Source organism: Morone saxatilis, unplaced genomic scaffold (assembly GCF_004916995.1).
Source record: "Morone saxatilis isolate NCDOM2014 unplaced genomic scaffold, NCSU_SB_2.0 Contig9, whole genome shotgun sequence".
NCBI classification, from domain to species: Eukaryota; Metazoa; Chordata; class Actinopteri; family Moronidae; genus Morone; species Morone saxatilis.
Window position 1 is genome coordinate 15,681,533 of NW_023340268.1, and position 17,936 is coordinate 15,699,468.

General features: G+C 42.1%; 1 protein-coding gene across 1 annotated transcript in view; it reads left to right on the forward strand.

Annotated features, from left to right (window-relative positions):
• Positions 1 to 17,936, forward strand: part of adgrb2 (adhesion G protein-coupled receptor B2) — a 150,324-nt gene that overhangs the window by 114,893 nt on the left and 17,495 nt on the right. The window contains exons 24-30 of the mRNA XM_035681617.1: positions 5,822 to 5,914; positions 7,213 to 7,491; positions 9,804 to 9,843; positions 10,277 to 10,291; positions 12,260 to 12,432; positions 12,795 to 13,514; positions 16,911 to 16,946. Of these exons, the coding sequence (XP_035537510.1) occupies positions 5,822 to 5,914; positions 7,213 to 7,491; positions 9,804 to 9,843; positions 10,277 to 10,291; positions 12,260 to 12,432; positions 12,795 to 13,514; positions 16,911 to 16,946 (1,356 nt within the window). The remainder of the gene's footprint in view (positions 1 to 5,821; positions 5,915 to 7,212; positions 7,492 to 9,803; positions 9,844 to 10,276; positions 10,292 to 12,259; positions 12,433 to 12,794; positions 13,515 to 16,910; positions 16,947 to 17,936) is intronic.

The following is a 17,936-nucleotide window of genomic DNA, read 5'->3' on the forward strand; positions in this document are numbered from 1 at the left end:
AAATTTGCACCGGGCAACAAAAGCTGTGGCAAACAGGGCACTAGGTATTCGTTGGATTATCTCTAGTCGCATACAGATTTACTCTAAGCACCTTGGATCCGCAGGACAATACTGCACTATCAAGGCTACATTATAAAAAGCCTCAACATGAGGACCATAGACCGATGTAATTCCCTCGGTCTGATCTTTGTGTTCTACCGGTGACTCAAACTACCCAAACTAATGAATTGGAACATACTCCATAGCCTGTCGAAGGGAGTAGTGTCGCTGGTCGCTGTGTGGCGCGATAACCAAGCATGATACAACGATGGCCACGCTTTAAGCCAGAAGAAGAAAACTACTCACCTTCTTCACCTGCACAGTGGGACGGTGGATGAGACAAACCTTGGACAGACAAAGCGGCAAAGGCAACCTAGAGACGAGAACATTCTTATGCAACATTTGTATATGTTCACCCAAAAATTTCTTAAATCATCACCGATACTAGTGATTCCAGCACCGTTCATATTGAAACAGACGACACCATTCCTACAACATCATTTCACATGTTTGAAATAGTATATCCAGCAATCACAATAATTAACCGTTAATGTTCGTTGCAGCATTGTGAATACCACTGCACAATGCATTTAAACTTATGTATGTCATTCTTTAAAAATAAAATCCATTTTTAAGATTCAAAACATAAACACACACACACACGAACAACCATGGATTATCTGTTCAGTACCTGTTCTTATTGCTTAATTTGAGGAGTTTCTGACTAAAAAAGCGTTTCCTCAGATCTGTTAGCCCAAGTAACGTTCACCTTGCCACATTTAACGCCTGCAGAAAGCATCTAGCGTGGAGCCCACAAAAAGGCCATTAAAGTTCACGCTGTCCATGCACTATGAGTCTTTTGGCTGGAGTTCAGTGACTACAAACTTGTTGGGAGGCAAGACGTGCAGCATCTGTCTGACTCTATCCAGGGACAAGATAGTCCAGCAGTTGGGAAGATCACCGAAACGTGTTGAGATTCACCATAACCCCAGACCGAGAGCTGTTCATCGCCGACTTTGTTTAGGTGTGGACAGCACACTTTAAGATTAGGTGTTTAATTGGCTATGTATCTGCTTTATCTAGTTTGAGCCTTTTGAAACAATGAAAGGTGAACATGCCAGTCAAAAGGATAAAAAGAAACACCTTAAGCACCCCAGGTGCTGTAGCCACATGCTGCAGTTTATTCATGACTCTTATAACTGGCCTTGTATTGACGTAGAGTGAAAGAGTCAGTACATAGAGGAACATCTGATATGAAAAAATGAGGTTCATCCAGAGTCAGTTATCATAATAAACTCACCTCAAGCCTTCACTCGATTCATTAAGACAGGTTACCCGAATCCACATCATTACTCATGTTCCTTGTTTAGTTTATGGTTATATGTCTTCTTTCCCTCATTCTCTATATGAATACACATCAGTAGGTTTAATCTTTTTCTGGACAAAGTAGATCAGATGCAAGAGATAGAGGCTCCCTGACTTTGCAGAAACCTTTTACAGCTTTTAGCATCAGTGACTTATAATCAATTGACAAAGTCATACACCAATACCATAACCATTTTCCCACGCCTAGGAGCGTCGTCAGTATTTGCCAGCATTGGATGTCTTTCTCGCCATGCCACCATTTTTAAAACTGCCTCCATGTGCACAAGGGTACGTTATGTATGGTGCAAGATCCAACGAGTTCTTGGCGGTGTGTCATACATCCCTGAATGAGTGTGAGCGGCCGTCATTATGCAGCACGTGTCACAGTCCAGTTAATAGCTAAAAAGTATAGAACCACACAGCTGAGCTCCACAAGAGGCCCTCAAGACAGAAAAGGAGATGGCAGAGGCAGGAGAATCCCTCTCCCTCCTCGTTTGTTTTAGGAATCTACCTCCCTGCCTCTCCTCTCTTCGGTCTCAGGCCTCTCTGTGAGCTCCTGTTGGTTCTGCCTTGTTGCATTACCCGTGGAGCACATGCTTCCGAACTGACCGGCGCCCACACTCTCGAGGGTAGTATCACACAACCTGGCAAGAAGCTCGTTACTTAACTTGCAAGAGTCAATACACTTTGCGAGTGCACATGGAAGCAGTTTAAAATGGTGCAGGGGCAGATATCATCCCAGCGGCAAATGACGACGCATCTTTGCGAGTTGTGAAAGAATGGGTGGTTAGACCTGTTTCATATATTTCAGTCACGAATCTAGAAAAAAGGGTTAAAAAGGTTCTTCTCGCAAATCAGGGAGCCTCTGATTCTGACATTGTATCCATTTTTTGTCCAAGGAAAAAGATTAAACCGGATTATACCGTTTCAATAGAAATCTAGGCAAAGAAGACTAAAAGACGATAAAAGGAAGAATCAAGTAGTTAGTGCACTGTGGATTCTGGTAAACCCACTGGTCTTGAGTATGAAAGGTGAGCGCCGGTTGTTATTTATATGAAAACCTACTGCGATGTCCTTACAATCCAGTTGTTGCCTAATGATAATGCGACTTCAATCCCACTACATGGGATTACAGACATTATACAAGATTATAATAATGCCATGTGTACACACCCGGGTCTAAAGATGTCTCTTTTATCCTGTTACTGAGCATTTCACCTGCAATTGTTCAAAATGATTTCAAAATAAAAGAAGCCAGCTAATCAGCCATATCAAAACCATCTAATATGCTGAAAGGTCGCAATATGCCACACTTGAACCACAGAATGGCGGACAGGCTCAGCATGCTGGGTTCATGTTATTTCAACAGCGTTTGTGAGTTCCCACACTGGATGGAAATATTGTCACTGTAATAGAGCTCAAACCAGATCTGACACGCTTAGCCCTCCAGCACAGTTTAGTGGAGGACGAACCCCCAGCAAGAAGAACTAAACGTCAAGAGCACCTAAGCTTATGCTTTTGTGTGAGCCATCCCACTACATGCCTGCCTGAGGGCTGGGTAAACTTGGCAAAGTCGGAAATATAACCCTTGGTAAAATTCTTGAGAAAACAGTTTATCAGGCAAAAACATCCAAACTTAAGAACTAAGACAGGTAACTAAAACAGAATTAGATCCAGTTTGCTGTGTTGTGGTTTATGCCTGAACCTAACTGGATTGTTTTACTTTTAAAGGAAGAAAGAAACAACAACCATAATGCTTGGCAGGTTGTTGATTCAGCAAATCGCATCGAATGACCACTAAACAGGTTTTGTGTTGAAATAGATACGTATATATATAAATACGATACATTGGCAGGGTTGTTAGAAAGGTTGTGTCTTTACTATTTAGGTGCGGGAAAGCACGAGGGTGATTGGTCCATGATTAAAATTGGAACGAATATAACAATGGCAATAGAGCAAGGCTCGTTCCCCTAGGGCCTTCCTCTTGACCTGTCCAAAGTTTTGTCATTGAATCACTCGTTCTCTATTCGCAAATGGCTCGAGTGAGTTGAACCAGTTCTTCCTTTTGTCTATACAGCCCTCGCCATGTGTGACCTCTGCATTTGTATCATGCGCCACACAGCGAACTCAGCGATCACTCACTCCTTCGAATGGGTTGAGTCATTGTTAAGCCAAATTTCAGCATAGTCCGGTTCGTTGAAGCCCTTGTTAGATACTACATATGCGGATCAGCACTGAGGAGTTTTATTTTTTTTGCTGGGTATTATGCCTAGGTTTTGTATTGTGCAGCGCTTCTGAGTTAATGTAGCTTGTTTTGTGGTGTTGAGTAGTTGCAGATTACTTTCCGCTGATCAGCTCTCTTTAAAGGGGATCTTTACTAAGATTCGGTATTGGAAAATAAGATAATCCCTACTAATACCCCTGTGCCGTTGCATACAAGGCTGGCGTGCCTCCCCCCCCCCCCCCGGGATTTGCTAAATTTCAGTCATTGTGCACAACATCCCTGAGACAGACAATTAGCCAGTTCACTACAATTTGATAGTTATCTCTTGTACCTTTTTTTTTTCACTATTTGATCTAATTTATGTATCTCATGTTGGAATGTTTTGCAATATTAGCACTTTCTCCCAAACTTAAAATGTGTCTTCTTTGCGTCAGCACGACCCCCAACCCCATGCCTATGGCATCCAGATGACTTAATATTTGAGGAGTTTACACTGCATAGTAATGAGAATTTTTAAACGCTCTGACATGCTACTGCTAACATAGTCACAAAACGGAGAATCAGCGTTCATAACATCCGGTGTATATTAAAGTTATGAAAAAACCCCTGCATCCTGGATGCTGACTAAACGCTCGTACTCAGAACAAATTAGGCAGAGAAGTGCCCACCAGGAGGAGAGTGGAGGAGCAGAGAGAAACAAGGTGAAATAAGGAGCGTATTACAGTGCCAAAATAAAGAGAGGGCAGCACCAAAGTGGATATAAGCATCAGCAGAACTGGCGGACAAAAACGGTTGCCTCAAGCCCAGGCCCGGTAGGCGCTCCTCGTATGCCGCGCTGTAAAGGGTGCGGCGGAGAATGAAGGCGACGGTGGCGCAAGACTGCCTGCTGAGATCACAAGGAGAAGGCGGAGAAAACATGTGCCGTAGAGTTGTCGATTAGATGCAAGCCAGGAGAGGAGACAGGGGGAGATGGTATTTTACTCGATAGTACAGGATGGAGGAGACTTGGTAAGTAGTACGAGGAGAAGGAGGCTTGAAAGACCAAAATTGCATGCAGCAGACTGTGCGAGAAAAAAGTCATGATTCAAGAGCAAAGCAGGGGATGATAGTAGTGGAGGAGGAAATAGAGAGGAAGGTGGAGAGGGAGGTATGGACCCATAGAAGGGCTCTTCACTTTGAAGTCAGAATGAGCTGCATTGGGTGCCAATACACACAAGAACACACACACGACCAGCACACACGACAGGCCGTACACACACCTACACACACACTAACACTAACAAAGAATGGAGCGCAAATTTTACTGAGGATGAGTATGGACATAAAGAGAACAGACGGACGAAAGGAAACAATGGAGGCAATACTCTAACTCATGCAGTATTAAGCAGACATGGATACTACTCCAATCCACTCCAATTGTAGCACCACACACACACACACACACACACACACACACACACACAGACCACCCAGCGAGAGTGAAGATGCTCTCATTCGCTCTTGCACCGCTTCTTACACAAGCGCTCTTGTATCCACCCATGAGATTCTTATGGGATTTGACGGCGGCAACATTGAGAAATGATGTTGCTCCTCAGCCAGTAACCAGGCTATCTATAATACAGAGCCTGATGGGAGAAAAAATCTCAGACTTTGCTGTGAAACATAATGCACAGGGATCCATTTGATTTGAGCTGCATTACAAGAACCAGTGCTCTGACAGTGGGCTAGTGTGTGTTTGCTTAGCTGCAGTATGTGGGAGGATAAAGAAACACAATATGACACTGGAAAGGCCCAGGGGTTAGAACATCTATATACAGTGCTGCTGGTTTTAATTAGGACCATGCGCCACTGATCGCACAAGGCTCAGATTGGCCACTTTGAAGAAGTGCTGTGTGCTTTCTATATTACTCCACTCACTGTTATATAAGCTCCAAGTTGAGCTACTTTGTGAAAAATATAGCGGTTCCGTTTACTCTGCCACTTTCACATAATTTAGTATTCACTGAACATCTGTCATTGCAGTGATAAAGATGAAGAATATAAAGTGTCTGAGGAGAGAGTTCCCCATGCTCCAACATTTGCCAAACTAACTTAAGTAAAAGTTCCTCCACTAACTTCTTTCCTTTGCATCATCCTACTTTTCCTCTCTATATTCATCCCTCCTCTCCCCCATCCCCTATTCTCCGTCTTCAGGTGCAGGATGCAGTGCGCTGTAGGATGGGGGGATGTAAAGACGACAGTGAAAACTCACCAGACTCCTGCAAGAATGGACAGGTGCAGATCATGGTGAATAGCATTCCATTTCATCCCACATTGCAGCCCATTAGCCTCGGACTAACATTAACCAGGCTGGAGCTTTCTAGAAGCTGCAACTCCAATAGCAAGAAGCATGACTTCCATTATTGAAGTGCTCAAACTTTCCTTAACCATTTTTTTTTCCTGAACAGGAATTCATTATTGTTTATGCATCATGCATTTCTCATTTTATTCTCCACAAATGTTTTATTTTGTTCCCCTTAGAAAGGCAACTTCACTCCCAGCGTCAAACTAACCTCCTATAGTGCCTAACTGGACTCTCCTGTCTCCTGCTAGAATTAATATGAATGCATTTTTGACATTGTCGTTATTGTACTTACTTCAAGATAGAAAGATTTATATTGTCCATGGCATTTCATGTATTACCAAAACAGGCACTTCAGCACTTTTTTTTACTTTTTACCTAAACTTCTTAATCTTTATTTAAAGAGCACAGAGCTCCCGTAAGGTTATTGTATATGTTCCAAATGTGGCTAATAGTGTGATAAATCATATAGACTTGAACTGCCTTGCCAATGTCAGTGCGGTCACACCGCCACTATGAGAGTATGAGCGACTCTCACAACGCTATTCCCTTTATTTCTCCCTCAGACCTGTTTGCGGTAACGATTATGGCTGAACGCCCCTCTGAGGTTATCAAGATTAAACTTTGGAACCATCATTCTGCTCAGGGAACCCATTATGACACATTCTCTGTCTCTGTTTTCATAACCGAGAGAAACATTTACAGTCTAACTGTGCTTTTTTAAATCTTTTTGTTTAAATGTGTTGTTATCTTGCACACAGCTCGCAGTGAGGGCTTGTTGCTATGCCAACTGTTGTTCTATTAAGGAAAACAGCTGGTAAATCTTTTTAAGTTTTCTCTAAATGTGTATGACTTTGAAGAAATCTTCTCAGACAGCACATATGCATGGAGCTGTTGTATGAAATGCCCTTGAGAACATTAATTGTGATGGATAATTTGGTGAAGCTGCCACCAGTTATATCAGCAACATTATTACAGTTAGCACCATCCTCTCAGGTGTTCTTTCTATATTACATAGGAAATCTCATTAGGAAGTTAAACCCCTGACATTTAGAGACATCATAAAGATGTAGAACTGTACTACTACTTCTTCTTGTTACAATTTAGCTTTAGAAGCTTTAGAAAACTCATTTGATTAGTTAATATCTGATTAAAGCTCAGTGCTCTCCTCTACAAAACTGGTTAATATTCCCCCTCTAACGTTTCAACTTCATGTTTTCCATTAATCTTTTTATACCATCAGAAGTGTCCAAATGTGAGCCAATGCGGGCAGCAGTGTGGCTCTCTGCGTTACGGCACAGCTCTGTGTCTGCCGGGTGGCCACCCGCAGCCGGTCCCACCGATGTGCCACCAGGCATGCCAGCAAGCCTGTTACCACAGTCTGCCCTGCAGCAACCACAACCACGGGCTAGAGCTCAGCCACGCCCTCAGCCACGCGCATGAGCATAGCCCCATCCTGAACAATACCCACAACCACGCTCATAACCATAACCACGCCCACAACCACATCGGCAGCCAACCAGTATGTCACCTGTAGAAAAGACACTATTAGTCACTATGAATAGTCAGGTCCATAGATGAAGAAAGGTGGAATCTGTAAAACAATATTTTGGAATAAACATAAATGAGTATTAAAGGAGCAGTTTGACATTTTGAGAGATACTTATTTGTTTTGTTGCCAAGAGCTGGATAAGAAGTTCAATACCACTTTTATGTCCTCATGCTAAATTTGAAGCTACACCCAGCCACTAGTGAGCTTAGCTTAGCACAAAGGCCGGAAACAGTTCTTATGCTCAGTAATTACCGTGTTATATCTTGTTAATCCGTCTCAAAATTGTAATGCGTCACATTGTGGTTTTACAAGAGGTTATGTACTGAACTATTTCTTGGCCAGGCACAGTGACTTTTTGGAGACTTCATAAGGTTGCCATGACTTCAGAATGTCACTGCTCCCTTCCAAGAAACCATAACCCACTCATAACCCCCCTTTAAAACCCCAATATGTCATTCATACGCTTTGGATTTTATATGAATTAAACAAGATATAACGCACTTATTAGTGAGGTTAGAGATGATGGTAGGCATAATATATTACAGGGGGGCAAACCCAGGCTAGATGTTTCCTCGTGCTAAACTAAGCTAATCCACTGTTGGTGATATATTTAGCAAACAGAAATCAGACCAATAACAATCTTCTCATCTAACTCTCTGCAAGAAAGCGAATACATGCACTTCTTGAACTATCAAACTAGTCCTTTAACCAAAATAAATTATCATTGCATCAAACTAATTTTTGTTCTGATTACATATTGCACCTTTAAATCTAAGTAGGAATAGCTGTGATTTAAAAATATTAACTAGGACTTTTACTGTAGCAAGGTAGGCAAAAAATGTATATAGTATGTCTTCACGCATTTTTAATTGATCGGAGATGATAGTTTCTTTTGCATTCCCTCCAGCAGTAACCTCACCCAGAGAGCTGTATGCTACAGGATGTTTACTCGGGAATGGGACTGTGTTCCCATTGACGTTGATGACTCACTGTACTTAACCTGTGGCTGTTGCAGAGAAAATGTGCTGTAGTTGAAATAAAGATGATTTGTTTTTCTCAATTTGGATGGGAGAGAGAGACTGAGAGACAGAGAGAGAGGTTTCTTTCATTTCCGCATTCGTCCATTTAGAAGAGACCCATTTATGGTGCTGCGGGTGATTTGCGTACTAAGAGCTTTTCCTCTCCTCAGAGACCTTTACACATTCTCTCCTCTCTTTCAGTTTTTCATTCCTCCCCCCCTCTTCCTCTTGTCTTTGCCTCTGTGGCATGCCTAAAATCTGTAGTTTATTATCCAAACAAAAGCTTTTGTAAGTAAATCCCGCCGAGGACAGGAGGAGGCTCTATCGTGAGAGAAGGGGAGGACCACGACTGCATAACAATGAGCTTCACTTTCACTAAAGTTTAGGAAACTTGAGTGGTGGCCATTTTGGAAACAACACTTCTTCATTCTACCCACAGCCCTAATGGTTTTGGAGTTTTTCTTTACCCCAAAGGAGTCAGTGCCACCCTGCATCATCAAGTGAATGCTGGTTCAAAGCAAATAAACACAATTTTTTGGTGTTTTGTTGTGACAAAATACCTCATCTACATAATATCTGAATAGTTCAGGTTAAACTCAGTGTGGATGTCTGTGTTTTTGGTCACTGGTGTGAACAGATTTGAACAGAAGCATTATGTACATTTATACATTTTCTTGTCGGTATAGTCAGTGTTTCAGACTCCGCTAGAAGACAGGAAAGTTTTGCTTCAACTGGCACAGCAGATAATAGTTTTGCTGCTGTGTAAATTTTTGTCGCTGTTTCCATGCATACCATAGCTGAGGTGACTGATGAGGCATACGGTGGCATTACCTGGAAAAACTCCTCTTTCAAAAACTGTATTTGGATGTGCTGCCGTGAACCGATACACATCACAAGCTAAAGTAGCAAGAATTCATGCTATCACACAGAATTATTACTATTTTCTCTGTTGCTTTTGGTTTGAAAAAGGCTTTGAACAAATTCACTATGAAGAAATGAAAACTGAACATTCTTGTATGACTTAAGGCAACATTTTCTCTTCTTGTTCATAGAGGGCATTACTAACTGACAGAGTTGTAAAGTGTCACCATGGCAACAGATCATATTCTTTTCACTAGAGTCAAATTAGATCATCAGATTCATTGGATAAAGCATAACCATTCAAGATACAATCAATCATCAGGTCTTTACTAATGTGGTGAACGTAGTGACTTGTACACACTCACTGTTTTTCCTCTCTTCCTTCCCTGCCTCATCTCTCAGACGGATTTTGAGAAGGATGTGGACTTGGCATGTCAAACAGGTGAGCTCTCCCTTCCACCTGATTTCTCCTTCCCTTTCTCCCTTTGTCTCCTCCTTTTTTTCCAACAGAGGATTAGCATTGCACAGAAGCAATGGAGAGCTGTAACAGCCTCAGCTTGCCGCTGTGCATGTTGATAAAACGACAGGAGATGATGTGCTACATCTCGACACAGTTGCGTGCAAATTATTATGCCTTATCAATCACACTGGTTCTGCCCAAGTGTTCAGCGAGCATATGTTTGGATGAGACTGCGTTTAATTGTGCATGATAATAACACTCCTCAATGTTTTCAGACCTGTTTTCACTCGATGGTGATAATGGTCTTGTGTGTGTCTGTGTGTGGGTGTTTGGATGTGTTGCAAATGTACCACAATCTGGTTTGTGTTGTGATTTTAAATATTAACACAGTCACTTTCCCCCTCCACCCTTGCAGAGAGAGGACACCCATGTAAGTTTTGCACCCAACTGACCTTCTTAACACTGCCTGGTCCATCCCTAGACTTAGATAATTTTTATAGATGAATCCGGGTTGTAGGTGGAAGTAAACAAGCAGCCATTGCTGCAGTGGCACTTCACTTGCAAACTTGCACACTGTAATGTAAGTAAATGATTGAACTTCTTAAGCGCAGTCTGTCCAAGAAATTCTGTACAACTTTTTACATATTGAAAATATAATCATCAATGCCATTAGAATAAAGGTTATAGTCTATAGGCTTTTAACTTTTTAATAACATTTAGTCCAGTTTTCACAAATTGCTAGACATTATAATAATCATAACTATAATAAACTTAAACTGTGAAAACAAAGGGAATTAAATACCTCAAGAAATCAATTTTACTTTTATAAATCTCAATTAAATGTATGTTTTGATCAGTGATCCACCCGCATGGGGCCAATGGTGAGCCCACCATGCACAAAATCGTTGGGTTTGATTATTTAAATTATAAGCTAACAAGTAATTCCTTCTCGATTTTAGCTAGCGCTATCCCACACAGCACTTTGACATCCACACTGTGGAGGACGGCCGGGAGCGGTACATTAATTTTTTTTCCCCCAAAGGCTGTGTAATAATTAATTTCTGACTAGTGCTTTGAGACTGAATAACTTTCACATTCACACACTGCCTTCATCTGTCCATGGTGGAGATTGCTGGCCGTGATTAACTCAAACATCTCTACTTTCATTGTTAATGTGTTCACTTGAACTTTGCCACTGCAGTAATGGTGGTGGTGCTTGAGAGCGCAACACATAAAACTACAACCAGATTCATCTAGCGGCCATTCTCTGGGTCTCCACTGTTGGATGCAGATGAAAAGGGTTCCGAGACTGGTGATGCTTCCCAAAAACCTGTCCAGTCCTTTCATTTTGCACCAACGGGGCGGTAAAACAGAGAAAATCCAAGGTTCTTTACAGCAAGTGTCCTTGCTGGTATATTCAGCAGGATTCAGCTTCAATGTTTTGATAAAATGTGTAGCTTGACATTTTGTCACATCAATGCAGTGAACATGAAAATGGTCTGTGCTACATGCTTTGGTCTGGAATTGGATTTTGAGGCCACAGAGTAAATATTCTTTCCTCTGATGGTGACAGAATGAGCATGATATCTAGCATGATCTTCCAGATAGTTTGAGTTGTGTTTGATTGTGATGATAGATTGATGTTAGCTGTGATTAAACATCGTCTCTCATCAGCATGTCATAGTTAATTTTGGAGTAGCTATATTAGAAGTGTGTAGTATCTGTAGTTTGTTCCTCAACAACATGCATGAAAGCTAACCCAAAGCCACTGTAAGTAGTTTTATGTTCTGTTTTATGAAATAAAAAAGACACTCGTACAGTAATACACATTGACACACATGCATTAAAGCACTAACTCAGAGACTCACACTTAAATGCGACAACAGGGCAGGGAGTAATAAGCTGGTGAGCAAGATATGGGACAGGCCTCAGTAGCGAGGGAATTTGGCTCCATTTCATTTGAAGCACACAGCATTTTGCACTGAGGCTCTTTCTGCAAGCTAATACAAATCCTGGCTCACCGGCAAATCTTGAGATGGAGCGAGACTTAAGGTCACAGTGTCAGAGACAAAACTTAGTTACTGTGAACCATGTAAGCCCAAAATGAGAAGTGAAACTTTTCTTTGGAGATGCAATCTGTCTCACAGCTACATGAAGACAGCAAAAAAAACTTTCCATCACTGCCTAATTTATGTCTTATTTCTGTTTTGCTTACCTCTCAACTTGCATAAACTATATCAATTCCTTTCCATTCAATGTTCATTCCTCATGCTCTCTCTGAATGTTTCTCCTCCGTTTGCTTCTTTTCTTGCTTTCACCAACTACCCTAACTTCTGCCTATCACCCACTCTTTTGCTGGCTCCATGGCTTCCCTTGTCTCCCCCGCATCTCCCTCCAGTCATATTCAAGGAGGTGAACACCTGCAACCCGGCCACCATCACCGGGACACTTTCCCGCATCTCCCTGGATGACGAGGACGATCCCAAGCTGGCAGCCCATCAGGAGGGAGGAGTCGGGGTGAACTTCAGCTCCCTCCCCGGGAACATTCCCCCTCCAAACCTCATTGTACAGGTATAGGATTGAAGCTTTACATTGCATGACATATTGGATGACCAGTGCAGTGCTCTGCTCAACTTTTCTGTCAAAAACTTCAAAAATTGAGCTAAATATAACTATATTATGCCCTTAAAGCCACTTAAGTAGGAATTGAAAATGTCAGCACCCAATGGTATTCTCAAGATTGACAGCAATGCAGCCCTGTGATTCCTTTTCATATCCAGCATATCCTATTTTTGCCATCAGAATTATTTGACAGATAATGTATAATCACATAAAAGTTTGAAGTTTAAAGTTTGAAATCTGGTTGACATAGAAGGTGAAAGAGGAAAAGGTCCTTAATATCAGGATATTATTGCCCCTGATTTTTCCACAAGGTTCCACCCCTCAGTGGCCTCAATGAGCTGAGCGAGACACCCCTGAAGAAGGAGGTGAACGTGGATCAGCAGAGACAGCAGGGGCAGCAACGCAGCGGCGCTCCAATCTACCTGTGCACCGAGAGTGGCCTGGGCTGGGCTCGACCGCCCACTTCCTCAAACACCTCCCAGGACGGAAGTGCCGGAAGTGGGGGAAGCGGAGGAGGAGGGGGAGGAGGAAGTGGCGGAGTAGGGGAGGGAGACTACATGGTCTTACCTCGTAGGACGGTCAGTCTCAAACCTCCAGTGCCCTCCTCCCAAGGAGGAGGCCTGGGACTGGGGGGTGAGGACAAGCCTCTCAACATCGCAGTGGAGGATCCCCCTTTTCCCCCGCCTCCCTCTCCCCTGACCCTCCACCCAGCTGAGAGCGAGGCCTACCCAGCGGATTTTGTGCCGTCCAGTGTGGGCGACATGAACATCACCATGAACCTCAACCGCTCCTATGGGACGATCAAAACCATGCCCCACGGGCACGGCCACATGATGGCTCAGGGTGGTCTTGTACACTCCCACGGAGGACACATGCACACCCACGGGCATTCGCTCCAGCTGAAGCCGGGCCAGAGGCCATCAGTCAGACAGATTCTGACAGGGGGAACCACAGTGGAGAGAACCAGGACCCTGCCACGCAATCTGGGCAGCACCAATGCCAACACCAGCCTCTCTGCAGGATCCCTGGAGGTGGGTAAGAGGTTGAAGGATGAGGGAAGGAGGGGTTTCCCGGTGGTGGTGCAGCTTCTTCACCATGTCCACCTTTCACTTGAGCACACACTTGAGGTTTATGAATGTGGTGATGGTGGTGGTGGTGATGTGGCTATATATGTGAAGTTGTGGTGGTTGAATGACAAAGAGGAGAGAAAGAAAGCAAGGGGAAGGAAAGTTCTTTTCAGAAAAAGGTTATTGAATGTGACATTCTGTCTATTCGCTATATGCTCTAAGTATTTTAAACACTTTCCAGTGTTTTAAACAAGAAGAATGCAAATAACACAATTTGCATCTAAAGAAGTGTCACTTAGTTCAAGAAAAATCTGTTGAAAAAAATACATAATTTTGGGTAAAAAACAGTTTTATCCAATCAACATTTCTTTTTACCTTAAGAAAATAAGACTATACTACACTAAATGAATTGTTGTGATGAATATTTATGGCTATAGCAGAATATGGGAAGAAGAGAATCTGTTTGTATGACTAATATCAATATAATCAGTAGTGTGGGCTTTAAACAATTTAAGCCATTTCTAATATACATATATACATATTGTGTGTGATATACAATAACAATATGTCCATTAAACTGCCATAATAGCACAGTTCTAGTCTGCTATAACAACGGCTATTATTTTCGGCTGAGTACAATTTACTGCTGCTGACTGAGACAATGAGCGTCGAAATGAGTTACTCTCTTAGACAGACAGCTTTTTCTTCGCTTCCGTTGTGTGTGTAATGTGTGTGTAATACCCCCTCCTTACCATACAAGGTGGCATAGCAGATGGACTGAGACAGACAGGATCAGAGGAAATACCCCTGGTGAATGTCTTTCAGCCCACCTTAATTTTAGACACACACACAAACACACACACACACACACACTGACAAACATACACACAAAAACAAGCCCACGATAACATGGACACATAAACACACATATGCGCACGCGTTGGATCTTCCCCCAATGGCATCTTGCTGACTCACAAGGTTGATTAAAGAGATGGAAACGACACTTTCACCAAAAAGTGCAGATGCTTCATTTAGGGCTGAGGACGTTAAGGACGAGTCATTAAAACTCATAAAAAATCACTGCCATAAGAGCTACGAGTGCACTCATGAATACCAAAAAAAAAAAAAAAAATCGTATGAGAAACCTGCTGGATGTAATTTACTGTTGTAATTTCACCCTGTTTGAATATGCTTGATTTGGAGATGGATATCAGAGCGTGCCTCTCAAGATTAAATCACAGCAGTGCTTTACTCCCCAATTCAAATATGGTGACGCATAATGGAGGGATCACGCAAACGGACTCACAGTGTTGATTTTTAGTTATAAGCTTGTAAATTTAAACTCTAAATGATCTAGTCATGGCGTGAGAAAGGTTCATGGGGCATATTATGATAGCACTGTGCTATAGAAACCATTGGAGGGAGTATTGAAATATAAATTAATATCTCCTTGCAACAAATTTTTGGCTATAAAGGTCAGATTATCAGATTATCGTACAATTCACTACCTTGAATTAGGGATGTCACGTTACCAGAAATTGAAGTAGTAGTTGAAACCAATACTGAATGAAATTCCACGATCCTCGATACCAATTTGATACCACTGTAAAAATGTCCTAATGATGTTAAGTTTCAGCTCTGCATTGCATTAAGAAAAAGACTGCCTACAACCAAGCTGTTCCTTAATGTTTTTATACATAATATATTCATATTAATATTAATTTAGCCTATTATATATATATATAAAATACTAAATAACTAATAAACAAAGTAGGCCTTTAAATAGCCTAACAAACTCTCTCTGTAATCTTTTTTTGATCTTGTCTTGTCGCTGTCTGAGAGAATTTCTCTCTCCCTCTAAAGTGTCCTGCAGAGTTTGTTGCTCGTCTGTACATCTTTTGCGCGGATTACATTAATAAATTACTGTTATTTGCTTTTTGCACTTGCAGTGGCGTGGTGAGTGTGCAGGTCTCCACCTCTCTTTGTCTCGCCTCTGACCAGCGACTCAGCTCGGGTTGAGGTCCTGCACACACACACACACACACAGCACAGCACAGCGACAGAGACACAGACAGCAGAGAGTTGACGACGGAGCACTGTGTTAGAAAGTTTCACCAGTAAATCACCTGTAAAGCTGCACTTGTCGCCGTCTTCAACATGTGAAATTTAATGGCCGACTAGATTACATGTAGGCGTATATGCTGCCCCATCATGTCTGGGAGTAGTGCATCCTCAGAACCAGAAGTACTGTAGATAAATGAGTACCAGTTCTCTGAGTTTTGGTTTAAACTTGATACCGAGGTATCTGTTGTCGTGACATCCCTACCTTGAATACATGCAAACCAATAAAAAAATTGTGTGTGACTGTGGTTGGCTATAATAGGACTATCATGCCATCATAACAGCAAATCACAGCAGCAAAAGATTACTTATGAATTTTGTATGAGTGAGTTAATGACTGCTTTGTGTGTGTTCCCACCAAAACATGCAATATACTGTACACGTATATACATGTTGCATGTCTACCATATTACAAAGCAAACTCAATCACGGAATTTCTCTGTTTAAGGTAAGGATTTCTCTATAGAAGGGCAGTACTTCCATTGTGTTATAGAGGCAGTGAAGTTCATAGGACAAACTTGCCTTTCTATCTGTTTGCAGTTCTTTACTTTTTAAAACCTTGGCTGCCAGAGCATCAGATCAGCAACTCTGCCCTTTCAAAGAATGAATACAGCTTTTAACTAACTGTGGAGAGCAGCTCCTCTCACTGCCAAATGCAAATCTCTGGCAGACAGCGAGAGCCAGATAGAAAGTCAGAGATGGAATGTAATGCAACGCAATGTCAGGGCCAGATGAGTTGGAAATGTCTGCAGCTGTTAAATTGGCGGCTTGTGTGCCACTCGCTAAAGCTATGGAGGCACTTAAGAGGAGAGTGCTGCGGTCCAAACAAGATTAGAGGACGAAAACCATCTCTCATATGTTTGTTGCAGCTCTTTTAATCAGAATGTCTCCAACAAACTCTCCAAAAATAGCAACAAGGGTGATTTATGTTGGGGTGTGTAATGATTGTATTTGAGAGTATGTGAGCCGAGAAATTATTATTTCATTCTAATTCTGGGTTATTCCACTTCACTAATCTCATTACGTTGAAATAGACTGAATCATTTTCTTTCTGCCTGACATTTGTAAGACTATCTGTATCATGTTGGGCACCTACTGCATATTAGTCCTCCTCTTGTTACTGAACAATGGCGCTGAGCGATCCGCAGATGAATTGAGATAGAGCAGTGTAAAGTTCAACAGAGGTCGAGGGGTGGTCATTGACACTTTCTTCTCTCCCCCTGCCCCCTCCTCTTCCAGAGGAAAAGAGTACGGTACTCTGAGCTGGACTTCGAGGTAAGATCTCGGGCCTCGCCCCCTGTCATCAGCCTGTCTCTGCTTTCTTGTGCTTCTGCCAGGACTTGAGTAACGAATAGAGGAGCAAAACGCATTGCTAAACCCCTCCCTTCGCACCTGTTTCTCCCTTGCATTTAGAACTATGAACTATTTCAGACCTACCTTACATAGTATGCTGTTTCTCCAACAATGGCCTTAAACCTGTCCATACTTCTTATCTGTCTTGATCTGAGTGTCAATCAATCGTAGCATCATGGGGGGAACAAAAACATCCCACTGACATGTACATGTAAATCAAATAATGCTGTCATGTCATCTTGGGGGTCCTGGTTGAAGAAACAGCAAAGTAGTGTGCTTCTTGTGTCTGAGTGAGTACAAGTATTTGAGTTCTGGGTCAACACGTATGTGGTCATAGTTGATTGGCTGGTTATATCTGTTGGAACAATGGTTTGGCAGTGCGTGAGTATGTATGTGTCAGAATGACCTGTGTCCTGTGAATCTCCAGTCTCTAGCGAGTAAATCAAATACAGTACCTACCTCTGCTTTTTGGTGAGAATTCAGTTTCATTTAGACTGTTGCAAAGACTGGACATTCACCCTCCACCACGGAGATATATCTTTTATACAGAGGGTATGTGTGATGACAAGCTACTAACAGTGACTATGGCTGATTGTTTTACTTATCTGGCGAAATTTACTGGAGAGTCATTTGTGGCCGCTGCATGAATTTAGTACAAGGAGACTGGCTCTCCTGGAAATAAACTCTTTTCTCATCAATTGACTATTGACTTTTGAGAAAGAGCTTGACATAGGAGAACCACTACAATAGTGTACACTTCCATGATTTAATGGAAGGTAAACCCATTTTCATCCATGTTTTTATTTTATTTTTTTACCTTAATTGAGTTTGCCCAACCTTTTAGACTGTCAAGATTTTTTTTTAAGTTATTTTTTGGGCCTTTTATTGCCTTTATTGATAGTGACAGCCGAA